Here is a 13,939-nt window from a genome sequence, read left to right on the forward strand (position 1 = left end):
ATATATAGTGATGAAATTTCACATGACAAGGAACTTGGAAGCTAGCTGAGCATATGTGCTCCAAATGTCCCACCTATCAAGGGACAGATCACGGGCAATTTTATTGTAGGAATGTCAAACTAATTGAGAAGGACGAATGCTTGCCATAATGGCTTCACATACCATGTACAAAGGACCCACTTCCTGAGGTAATTAGCAAGGGCTTTTCCGGTTCATATAGTTTTTACATACACATAACTATGTGTCTAGAGTTAGTAACAACATATTGAGATCAGGCTTTCAAATATTTTTTTTACTGCGACCGGAATATAACAGTACGTGGGTAAACAGTACATGTTACAGTGCATGCACTCTCCACATCAGAACAGCCAATAGCAGCTAATAAAAGCTACCATTGTATGTACACCTATAGCCTATGACGCGTCAATTTGTCGTTGCAAATATTGGTGGCAGCAAATCATTATTACCAGATATATATATTGCAGGGTACCATCAAAAGTAGAATATTTAGCATCTTGATAGCAACTATGATTCGAATTTGCATGCAGTCCACCTCTCCCCCCCCACCCCGAATGTACCCCAGCCCTGCCATGACATCAATAACTACAATGTCTTGCAAATGGAACACAAAATTTGTGTGTCATAATTTCATTCTACAATGTGTTTGCAGAGGAAAGAGACCAAAACAAGACCTGAATTAAATCAAATAAAAAAAAATGAAACATGACTTGATTCAGTCGAGTTCTTCAACAACCAACCAATATGTTATAATAACTAACTCTTGCGTCAGTGACATTAAGATTTCCATCCAACTGTGGCTTACATGGGTATACTGCATGCATGCTCGTCGCACACACAAACCCGCCCACACAGATACACACACACACACATGTTGATCATTTATTTATTCCATGAATCCTAACACTAAGCCCAACAAACTGAGGCCAATCTGTATCATTCTGCTGCAATGCATATCAAGTTCATATGTTACAGCCATGTTACCTTCCACAATATATTCATAATGTAGCTCTAGCATGAGGTCCTTTGTATTTAAGATGAGAGTAACCCCCGCCGTACATAACGTACGGCGTTATACTCACTCGCCATGTGCAGCAGTGTATAGATTTCACCATCGCTCTGACATAATACCCTCATCCCTCTGGGACTCCTTATACCGTAGCAGCAGACGTAGGACAGAAGCCCTTACGACAACAAGATAAGGAAAACTGTAACACAAGATGCCCGACTACGTTTCCGTCGGTAACGCGCACACTTAATACACTTGGGTGGGGCCCAAAGGACCGAATTACAGCAGTTTGTAGCTCACTAATTTATAGACTGACACTGCTTCCACAAATGGTTAACACTCATTCCATCCACATAGACATGAGCCATAAATGACGTCGACTGACAATAGCTGTCAAACCCAGAGGTCTTTTTGGACATCGGCAGACGTATTATGGGGCCTGGGAGGTCCGTCCACATGGTGAAAAATGTAAGGAAAAGTTAAGCAATAACTTCACACTGTGGGCAAAACAGTACAAAATAATGGACATAAACACATTCTCTGTCTGGAGAGAAGGTGAATTTTTCCCCCCCTTTTTTTAACGTCTTGAGCGCCGTTGATATATATGACTAACGACAGGTCTGTGCAGTGCCGCTGTTCAACGCACTTTGATTTGTAATCAGTCGGGACGCGAGCGGTCACGTATTTAATGGTCCATTCCGTTGGATAAAATACTCTCCAGTATATAGCCGAACCCCTTTGCTTTAAATGGATCACCCTTTGGTGTTTTTTCTTTAGAACTACACAGCCTGCCACCAATTTTGAAAGATACGGCGAGAAAATATCAAAAAGGCAATGTATTGTAAAACTGACGTAAAGTCAATGCTACTATTTGCACCCCCCCTCCCCCTCCCCCTCCCCCTCCCTCAAGACAAATATGTTCCAGGTAAATGCCATTATAAAGAGAAAAAAATCTGTGGAAGAAGATCCTTCTTTCCATTTGCTTAGGCCACTACATTCCACACTAATTTGTGCGTTAGGCAACCTGAAATACCATTAATAAATTTACCATCAACTGCAGCATCCCACTCAATTTCTTGCAAGTAATTCTCATTATTGCAAAACTACGATATCAAATGTAACTGATAACATTCCTTTCTTCTATATGCTATGCTTAGGCCGCTAAACAACCTACATTCTTTGTACGTTAGGCTACCCATGTTTGTCCGAGGACATGTAATGCCATATCTTCTCTCAGGCTTTAAAAAAAAAAAAAATGTTGTGTGACAAAGTCCCTCCAGCATCTCATACCATTTGTAAGTGGTCTGGAATGTTACCCTTGTTAAAATTCTCCAAAAACTTGGACTTTGGCAATTTTTTCCCCCCCTGTGACGAATCGTCCTTGAGTTGTAACAATACATGCTTTAGGCTTTATGAAAATGCAAATAACATTTGTGACAAATTGTATCTTCCCTTTTGAATAAATGATGTCTCTGTAATGGAGCGAATAAAGTAATAAAATAAAATAATCATAAATAAAATGATGCCACTGTCCCAGCCTCATACTCCTCTTCAAAACAGTCGTCGTGACAAATAATTAAAAATTAATTTCTTCCCCATAAAGGTGGGATGGGGTTTTCCCCCAGGTTGGGTGCACAGAAGTTTTTGAGGAAATACTTGAATACGGATGCATTCGACCCCAGATCCTACTTTCACCTGTAAACTATATAATATATAAAATATATTAAAAAAAAAAAACTTTCCCGAAGCACTGAAAGGGAAAGTCCAATTAAAGAAAAAAGAAAAAAAAGACAGTTTACAGTAGATAGAACACAGAAAATATTTGGATTTATAACCTAAATCTTCACCTAATTCATGTGGATATATCATCTGAAGGAAAGAGTTTAACTGGAAGGTAGCTTTCAGGGTCAAGCAGAGATAGAAGGGAGAGAGTGAGAGAGAGTGGCAAAACCAGAAACACCTTTGATGGCTTAAAGGGGGGGGGCGCGACTGGATATGACAAAATATTATATCTTGAAAGTACTAAAATTCATTGAAGGTTGCCTAATTCCTCAGACAATGTCCCCACGATAATGTGAGAAAACTCCCCATTTTAACAAAAAAACTTACAAATACCAGGCTAAAAGAAACTTGGTAAATATTCTAAATAGTGTTCACTACTTGTGAAAGTTTTTAATTTCACAATTTCGTCTCTCAATGATTGTCAAAACAGAAATAAAAAATGTTTTTGACTTCTAAACATTTTGCAATGCTTGACAAGATATATAAGCAAAGACATGTATCACTTGTGTAATTAACACGTAATTAATCAACCCATAAAAATATAGATTTTATGTTTTTTTTTCTCAAATATCCTGAATTTAATACTTTGTATTCACACTTTAAGCTTTGATCTAGATGCATGAATCTAGCCTTGCCCAAAGCAAACATATTAGCATTCATTTTAATATTTCACTTTTTAAAAGTGTGATCAACATGTCTCGAAGATGTTGCCCTTAGAAATGGGGAATCGAGACATGAAATATGGAATATATCTCACACATTGATGCATCAAATATTAATTGTGACATAACATGATTGGGAGAAATACAGCAGTCGCCAATTATCACCATTTATGGGGAGGACAATTTGGATGTTTGCAATTAGAAAAGAATTTTGAATCAAAAATTTTGATCCTACATACTTGAGATTAATTCTTTTTCTTTGTCTTTGCTTAAAGTAAATGTGTCATTTTCTAAATATTATAACCCTAAATTGCCATCACACCAATAATAAAAATATTTAAGGAAAAAAATAAAATATCCAAGAAATTAGTTTTGTCATACATATAAGGGCATATATATATCAATAACTGATTCAACATTTTAGAATTGGGAATCCATTTTTACTGCTAACATTTGAATCCATTTCTGATTTCACTTCTTATTAATCTTCGGAGATTTTGTTTGGTATTAATTCAAGGTCTAGCTAATAAGTCGAATTATAACTACAAGACTATGTTACACTGCCTCTCAAGCAATACACAATCAGTACCAACTCACAACAGTACAAAGAACTAATGAATACTGAAGTGTGCTTTCTTAAAACTGATTCCATTAATTGGGAAAATCCTGTAAACTGGAGAAATTGTCAAATTTGCTTTTCTTCCCTGGAGGCCATAGCCTCTAGCGTACCCCCACAAATACTCGTCCTGGACTGGGGCCTCCCAGGAAAATTTACGGAACTAATTTAAATCTTAACTTTCCGTCCTCCACAAAGTCTGGAAAAGAAATCTCCACGGCAGTGAATAACGACAACATTAAAAAAGAAAAACAGAAAAAAAAAAAAAGCAAGGCAATATCGCAATAAGTGTTCCCAAATAACCACCATTCCAGATTTCCAGTTTTAATAACCTTTCACGATTAAGAAAAGAGAGTAAATAAATAAAAAAATATCCCGTCATGAACAGAACAATATTATATAAATCACAACATTCATTGCCAATGGGGAAAAGAAAGTTCTGTGGTATAATTGAAGAAAATTATCCCCCGAGTGAAAAATTTGCCTTTCACCTTTTGAGCAAAGTCTGTGGTGTAAAGATTGTTGATTTTTTAATGAAGGCAAAATCACAAAAGAAAAGAAGAAAAAAAATTATAAAAGAAGCAAAAATGTGACAATATGCATGCTACAAGCTAAGCATCTGGAATTTTCTCATCCATGTTTTGTTTCAAATAATGCAAAGTTTGGTCGTAAACCCACTTCCTATCTAGATCAATTTCTATAGGAAATCACATACAGATCTGTAATCAATATTAAAGCCATTATTCTGTCAGTAAAACATAGTGCTTTGCCCTTCCTTAAGGCCTCCCACCCCCTTCCCCCATGCCCAAGTTCTAACCATATTCCTGGTTTGAAGTCAATATTATAAATACAGGCATCAACAGGTCTACAAAAATAGACATCAAACAGAAGTTGATTCATCTGGTTGCCTAGATTAACTTCTTCCCTCTTTCAGATACTTCCAACTAAAAATTAATTTTGCTTTATAACATTTTTTTTTGGCAATTTTTTTTTTTTGGCAATTTTTTTTTTCACCAAAGATGTCTAAAACTCTTACCACAATTTTCAAACAAACATTTGACATATCTCTTAACTGTCTGACAGCTTCACATTTATTTACATCTACCTATCAAAAATATTGGAGCTAATTGTGCCGTTTCGTCAGACACAGGACAGACCTCGAAGGGGTTTAATAAACTACAGTACAAGACTACGACCGGATAATGGTGGAATATGTTTATGAAATGCAGTTTCATTTATTTCATGATATTTATAATATAGAACCATGATATTTTAACAGAGGCAGGGACATTTATCGAGTAAAAATTTGACACACCTAACGAGTCATCAGAATACTAATGCATGTGCACTCACAAAACTAGGAAATAAAGTTATACACCAAGGATACCTTACCGAAGTAACAAGTGATTATAAACTGCGCACAGGAGTACTTATGCATGGGCACTCACAAGACTTAGAAGTGTTAAACAGCAAGGATACCTTACCAAAGTAAAGAGTGATTATAAACTGTGCACAGGAAATGAGAGGCTATCGATACATCCCTCCTACAAACCTTCTACCTTTTTTATGTAAATCAAAAAAACTGGGGAGAATTGTTCCGCTTTGCACCATTTCTACTGCAGTGATTTATTTATTTATTCATTTTACTTACTCTTTTTTTTTTACATTATTTACATTAATGTTATAGATCTCTCAGATTAGAAAACTACAGTACAGTAACGCCTTATTTCATACAAAGACAAAATTCCTCCAAGGCCCTCCTCATAATCTTGATCGGTAACTTTAACTTTAGTAGTAAAGGAAGCAGAGTAAGACGGAAGAAGAATTGCCACAAGTGCCTTGAAATTCTAGTGTAAATCATCACTATCAAATTGAAGGAAAGAACAATGACCTTTGAGACAATATAATTGGACGTTATATATGACGATGATATCGTAGAATAAAGGACAACTGAAAGTGTAGAGCAATTAAAAGACATAGGAACTTGTAGAACAATTAAATAGACAAAGGAAATTGTAGAACAATTAAAGAGACAAAGGAAATTGTAGAACAATTAAAGAGACAAAGGAAATGGTAGAACAATTAAAGAGACAAAGGAAATGGTAGAACAATTAAAGAGACAAAGGATATCGTAGAACAATAAAGAGATAAAGGAAATGGTAGAACAATTAAAGAGACAAAGGAAATCGTAGAACAATTAAAGAGACAAAGGCTATTGTAGAACGATAAAGAGATAAAGGAAATGGTAGACCAATAAAGAGACAAAGGCTATTGTAGAACGATAAAGAGATAAAGGAAATGGTAGAACAATTAAAGAGACAAAGGAAATTGTAGAACAATTAAAGAGACAAAGGAAATTGTAGAACAATTAAAGAGACAAAGGAAATGGTAGAACAATTAAAGAGACAAAGGATATCGTAGAACGATAAAGAGACAAAGGCTATTGTAGAACGATAAAGAGATAAAGAAAATGGTAGACCAATAAAGAGACAAAGGCTATTGTAGAACGATAAAGAGATAAAGGAAATGGTAGAACAATTACAGAGACAAAGGAAATTGTAGAACAATTAAAGAGACAAAGGAAATCGTAGAACATTTAAAGAGACATTTAAACAGAATGATATTATAGAGTAAACAACAACAAGATAGTAGATCACAATAAATAAAACAAGTAGCACAGTTAGGCACAAGAACACAGCAGAATATATATACAGTCAGTCCTAGGAATTTAGACAGGACCACTTTTGGGAAACACACCAACCAAATAACATAAAACAAGAGAAACAATTATGTCATAAATACAATGTAATAGGTATCCTATCAGGTTACGTACGTATAGTTTGATACCCTTTATTGGTTTAACTGCGCCCGTTTCGTATCACATATATATTATGCTATGCCTGTATGTCTAACTTTATTGGGGGAGGATGTATAGTTCGTTGAGAGAGCAGTCTTACTAACATGGAGTCATGAAACCACAACAGTTGCAACAAATATATTCAAATATCTCTTCAGACCAGAGGACGAAAAAGTGCGACTTAATCGAACTCCCAAAAATGTATCTAACTCATTAAAATATCAATAAAGGGATTTTTTTTTCGCTAAGTTTTTTTGTCACCACGGGCACTTTCGCTGGTGTTATACCTTTTATACCTATATCAAAAGCCTCTCAACTTGAAAAGATCCTTGGCAAACATTATATACCACCCCATCTCTGTAATTACATACTGTTTTTTATCGTGCTGAAACGGATGGGCGGTATATCTATGACCAAAGTGGTACTGCACTTGCCAGCAAACAGTGGTAAAGAAGGGGTCCAACAGAGGGGGGTACATTAAAACAAAACGGCTATTAAACGTCCACGCCGGCCCTTTTCCGTCTTCTGTTTTTCTCAAATTTCTTCTAATTTCAATTTCTGAAGTACTCCAGCAGGTCCGATTGCTGTCGTTAAGTTTCAATTTTCATGACGGAAAACCTTGCAATTTAGGCCACTTATCGACTATTATAACTCAAGTACTGTGACTTTGAGGTGTAACAAAAAAATGGCTCAGATCATTGGTAAAACTGTATCTAGTCTTTCACTGCTGATAGTTTTAAGAACTTTTTTGTTTTGGAGGGGGGGGAGGGGAGAGGGGAAATTATCCTGATTTTTACAATCTGGATTTGTTTTTTCTCTCGTTATAAGTAATTTTTTAGGTGGTTCATATATTTATATGTTAACAAGTAACATCTACTTGGTGATCATTGAATTGTTTGGATTGCAAGGGCAAAGACCAAACCTTACCCCATTTTATGAGGTGATTTTGATCAGTCAAAATTCTCATTAAAATTTTCCCCGTTTGCTGTGTGTATGTGAGTAACACTAATGAAAACAGTCGAGGGTGGAGGAGGGGCGGGCTATGAAAACAGTCGAGGGTGGGGGAGGGGCAGGCAATGAAACACTGAGAATCGTATGAAATTCATCAGTTACATTCGGTCCCGCAGCCTTCACTTGGGGGGGGGGGAATATCGTGAAAAGTACATCTCAGTATGATCAACGGCAAGCAGATTTTGAATCAATTACTTCATAGGTTTGTAAAAGCTGTTCACCAAAGTTGCTGACCTAAAAACTGTTGTCCTATCCTATGATAAATGTTGTATTAAAACATTCCTTTTCTCTTTATTTTTGACATGATTTGAATTTATGTAGCTGTCATGCAAAAGATAAGGTAGAGACAATAAAATGAAATGATACATTTTTATAATTTATTCATTTCTAAAATGCAACTTGTCTTATTGAGAAGTGTATAGTCAGTTCAGTCGATTCATCAGCTGTTTTCAATTTAGGAAGAGGTAAATTATATCCATTTATTCATTTTTTTTAAGCCCTATCAAACACCAGGGGATGGAGGGTTACAGGAAAATGGGACTTTCTGTTCCCTAAACTACAAAGAAACGTTAAATTCCCAATTTTTCCCAATAACCATTTACCAATTGCCGAAATGTGGGAGCCTATACATCATGAGCTATCTATGTATTATTGTGTTAGGCAATTAACAAACACAGTCATAGACAAAGCTCGAATGTGTATTTCTCTGCATATAATAACAACTCAGTCCCAGGGTATATACTCTGAGAAACAGACATCATGCCTTCACACAAATTTGACATCTACAACGAAAAAAGGAGGAAAACAGAAACGAATGTAGAGAGAGAAAAAGAGGCAGCTTAGGATATATTCAGCGAGAAAGAAAAGATCAACCGGGATAAGAATTGCAATTTTGAAGAAAAGGATTTTGTACAAAAGATAAAACAACACCGAAAGAAGGGCCAAGGAATATATATACACACATGGATATATATATATATATGCACACAAAAGGCCTCTGTTAAAAGATTAACTCACACTGGAATCCAAAATGCAGAGATGATGAACCATTTGGAATTGAACTGGTGAGGATTAATATCCAGATAAGATTCCCCTCGAAGCCCTTGGCCGTTAATTGCTACCTTAACAAATGGGATAGTCCGTTAAGAGTAGACTCTCCACCAATCAGATTGTCCGTATCACCAACTTCTGCACAGAAAATGAAAAACTCACAACTTCATTCCGTATAATCACTCTCTGGTGGGGGAAGAGACTGCCATGCAGTGGCCATGTGCCGAGGTAAAGCTTTCAACGACAGGGAAGCCATGAAACTGCGTTTAACATTCTTTCCCAAGGTCCCGTGGGGGCACCCCGTAATAACCAATTTAGAGGCAGGGTTACACTCGGACAGTCTTAACCGAGGGATGAACTTAGTCAACCCTCTCCTCATCCTCATCCTCTTCGGAAATTTCTAATCACAGGGATAAATCGCTCGTGAATTCAGAACTCGACTCTCTGAGTCCAATTTTCAACGATAGAATTAGTATCAGAAAAATTTGGAGCAGAGCTTTTTTGTCAAAGACACCGTCTGGTTGCTGGCATTATATATGATAAAACCATTTCACAGCTACGACTGTTGTGCTACTAACTATCTAGAGCAATATACAGAGCACTAATTCAAACTGTAAGCTAAACATGGTGAATGATCATCTCATGAAGAGGAGACACAGATCTACAGTGGTCAAACAGGGGAATGACATCTTGCTTAATTATACATACATATTGATATGAACTGTAAAACTGTGTACTCGTGGAATTAAACGTTATATATATTCCTGACAACTAATGTGGCAATTATCTTTACTACAGAGCACAATAATCCACACTTGATAATTCTAAATACCTTTGTTCCAAACTCAAGATGTGGTTGATTACATCAAACCTTTCTCCTTTACTTTCATTTTTAATTTACATTGCAAATGATATTAATTACTAAGGATGAATGGAGGGAGGTCAGATAAGCTCCTCCCCCTCCCCAAGCTCCTCCCCCTACCCAAGCTCCTCCCCCTCCCCCACGATCCTCCCCCTCCCCATGCTCCTGCCCCTCCCCATGCTCATTCTCCTCCCCACGATCCTCCCCCTCCCCATGCTCCTCCCCCTCCCCATGCTCATTCTCCTCCCCATGTTCCTCCCCCTCCACCCTCTTTTGATCTACCATATAATTTTCAACAGGGAATTCTAAAACACTTTTCACTCTTCTTCCATATTTTTACTAATCATAATTTCTTTCTTTCTTCTTCAAGAATTACAGGATACTGCATTCTTAGAAGGAAGGAGAAATTGTGCCAAAAAGAATATCAGTGTATACAGTATATAAAAAAAAAAAACTGTGATTTCATTCGAAATTTTTTTCAAAAAAAGGGGTCGGCAGACAAAGGTTTATTTATTACTAACAATATTGCAATTTTAAAGGTTTTGGATCCGACCAAAACCTAGCTGGCATTAATACAGAGTTTACTGATGATGTCACTTTCAACATCCATACGTATCTCTCAGCCGTACCGTGTGATACCTTCGGGTGTGCGGTACATGCCCTCACCGGATTATGTCTCTTTACATTTGGTGAGACATTCAAGGTCACAATCGACCGATTTAATCATATATATAGTCGAACATGAAATATGAGCTCCATATGCCGGCCGTGGCGACCCAGTCATGTTCGTCTCCGAGGCCCATTAATCGTGAATGGGAACAGTGGGTCGATATCAACCCTTTACGCCTGTCCAACCGAGTATTCCGGGCTATGTCTTCCATTAAATCGATGATAGTATCTTGTCCCAGTAATATGGAGGAGGAAGTCCACAAACTTATGGTTCAGAGCAACGTTTAAGACCGTTGGGCCTCTCCTTTCAGGATAAATGTATGACAACTTTTGTTAGTCTTGGTCTTCAGATCTATACTCTTATTCTGTATCTATGTACATACTGTATGTATGTATGCAGACTTTTCCAAATATACTTGTGTGTGTGTCAACAGATCATAGTAAAAATCAATGACTTTGGGACAAACAATAACTCCCAACCTTACAATATAGTGAAGGATATTAAATGATGGGAGAGCGTGAGAAGGGGAGGGGGTGTCTGTAATAGGTAAAAAAAAATGTTGTTAACAGGATTGGACTGAGGGTGGGGAGAGTGGGGTAAGGGGAGATGGCAGGAGCTCATGAAGAAATAGGATTGAGGTGTTTATATTAATCCATGACGAAAATTATTGACAGAAACGCTAAGAGAATAAACAGTAAAAGTGGATTAGAACTTTCTATTAAAAATAGAATTATGTACAGGATAGGACAATGGGAGGATGGTGGGGGGCAGTAGGGGGCGGGATTACAGTTGTTGGTGGAAAAGGGATGTGAAGGACGAAGGAAGGGGAAAGAGCTCAGGAGATGTGGATAAGAATGGATTATTGGATGGCAGCATGGTGGGTAAAGGAGATGAGGAAGGGGAGGAAGTAGAATTAAGGAAGGGAAAGTAAGGGGCAAAGGGAGGGGGTAAGGGAGAGGAGATAGAGGGGACAGGTTCTAAAATTTTCCAATGTCAATAACAATGTCATTTAGTCCTTAAGTCTACAATATCCAACACGGTAGGAACCAAAGTTAATACCGATGCTGTACAGTACGTCCAGACGATCATCAAGTCTACTGCTAATCCTGAAACAGACCGTTGTGGTGCAAACACTGTGTGAACTTCATATGAGTATTTATCTACTCAGCAAAACCTGTTCAATTTACATTTCCTTTTTTTTTCGTTTTGGGATTTTCTTCTTTTTTTTTGTTGCTTTTTTTGTGAATACACAAAAACAAAACTGACAAATATACGTTTAGAAAAAAACAAGTTCAGGTCAAAACAAAATATGACTCAAACTTTTTTTTCAGACGTTGCACTTTGAAAAATTGAACGAGACCTTTCGAATATTAAAACATGCGAAGGTCCCTTAGCATTACGAACCTTAAGGTTACTTTCGGGGTACCTCAACAGATTCAGAGCAAAAGGGGAAATAAAAGGAAACAAAAAAAGAGGGGGGGGGAGAAAATACACCAAACTAAGAGAGAAAAACATAGAGGGCACTTCAACGAATAGTCATAGCAAATTGGGCGAACAACAGTATGCTTGGAAACGTTGTAGTGTAGTTTCTTTACAGAGATGATAGCCAGTCTACCAGATAGGAAAGTACTAGCTGGGACAAGAGGTGAGCCAAATGAACTGTACTCCAAAAAAAGGTGGTGTCAATTTAAAAATAATTTTAATCCAAATATTGTGAACAAAGTAATAGCAAATTATGAATGGAATTTCCTTTCTTTGGCAGTTGGCTCTGCTAATGTTTATTCCCAAGACTATATAAGCATGAATATAATTAAACCATCAACTTTCCAAAGATGGAACAATTTCAGGGTACGGTAAGGCATTCAATTGGAATAGGCTGTATAGTGTTTTTACTTGATTACTGAGGGTGGGGGAGGGAGGATGGGGGGTTGGAAGTAAGGTAAATTATTTCTGGGGTGATTGTGATGCCATTACTTCATTGCACTCTTACAGTAAAACAAGTCAATTTCTTATCATTTTTATAACAGATGTTTAATAAATGCTATAAACTATAGATATAACTTATTCCCTACTATTTAAAATATATTGGAGGAAAAATAAAACGTGAATTATCAAAAACATTGCCTTTCTAAATGATACAGTGAGAGGGAAATTAAGATCAAATCCAGTGAGGAAATGTGGAAAATGGATAGGCTTGATAATTCATACTTTTTACCACACAAATTGTCACTATGTTCTGTTTATACAAAATTGTTCTGTTTCTATGCAAATGAAGGGCAAGAATTGTATCTTAAAAAGTGAGGGCGACAGACAACATGACTCATTGTTGAACACATCTAAGGTTCCCACTGTTTTACTGCGTTTTCTTTTACACATTGCAAAATTCCATCTCTCGCAGCTCTTTGGTCATAAAATATCTTTCTTATTTTTCAATCAAGAGGAACTTTTTAAATAATTGAAGCAGGAATTACTGGATATGTACTAATGTTATCATGTCACTGCTGTATATCAAAATGAAAAGTATGTTCTTGGGTTATGATATCATATGCTTTTTAAAGTGCTTCTTGAAACTCAATTAAAACCAAATTCCTGCCCTTAAATAATTGAAGCAGGAATTACTGGATATGTACTTACAGTATGTTATAATGTCACTGCTGTATATCAAAATGCATAATATGTTCTTGTGTTATGATATCATGCTTTTTTAAAGTGCTTCTTGAAACTCAATCAAAACCAAATTTCTGCCCTTAAATAATTGAAGCAGGAATTACTGGATATGTACTTACAGTATGTTATAATGTCACTGCTGTATATCAAAATGCATAATATGTTCTTGTGTTATGATATCATATGCATTTTGATATGCTTCTTGAAACTCAATTCAAACCGGATTTCTGCCCTTAAATTATTGAATCAGGAATTACAGGATATGTTCTTATGTTATAATATCACTGCTGTATATCAAAATGCATAAAATGTTCTTGTGTTATGATATCATATATGCTTTTTAAAGTGCTTCTTGAAACTCAATTAAAACCAGATTCCTGCCCTTAAATAATTGAGGCAGGAATTACAGGATATGTTCTTATGTTATATTATTACTGTTGTATCTGCTTCTTAAAGTGATTCTAAAAACTGACTAAAAACGAGAATCCTGCTTTTAAATAATTGAAGCAACAAGTACAGGATATATATATATGTTCTTATGTTATAATAAAACTGCTGTTAATGCTATATATAACTGATGCTTTAAATAGAAATTAAAATAGAAATCTTTTCCTTGAGTGCAGCTTTCTTTTGGTAGTTTTGTAGATCTCACAGTAACCAGATATAATTTAACAACCATTCCTGTTTAGGTTAAAAGTATCCCATACCAAGAATAGTAAAAGAAAACAAAATTCC

At 36.3% G+C, this 13,939-nt stretch overlaps 1 protein-coding gene across 2 annotated transcripts in view; it reads right to left on the bottom strand.

Moving 5' to 3' along the window:
- LOC139973307 (uncharacterized) overlaps positions 1–13,939 on the bottom strand; it is a 253,733-nt gene that overhangs the window by 145,483 nt on the left and 94,311 nt on the right. Inside the window, exon 2 of one of the 2 annotated variants that reach the window (XM_071979896.1) lies at positions 8,973–9,143. The exons of the other annotated variant lie outside the window; for it this stretch is intronic. Within the exon in view, the coding sequence (XP_071835997.1) occupies positions 8,973–9,005 (33 nt within the window). The 5' untranslated portion in view covers positions 9,006–9,143. The remainder of the gene's footprint in view (positions 1–8,972; positions 9,144–13,939) is intronic. 2 annotated transcript variants of the gene reach the window in all.

The sequence above is a fragment of the Apostichopus japonicus genome, chromosome 9 (assembly GCF_037975245.1).
Source record: "Apostichopus japonicus isolate 1M-3 chromosome 9, ASM3797524v1, whole genome shotgun sequence".
Lineage (NCBI taxonomy): Eukaryota > Metazoa > Echinodermata > Holothuroidea > Aspidochirotida > Stichopodidae > Apostichopus > Apostichopus japonicus.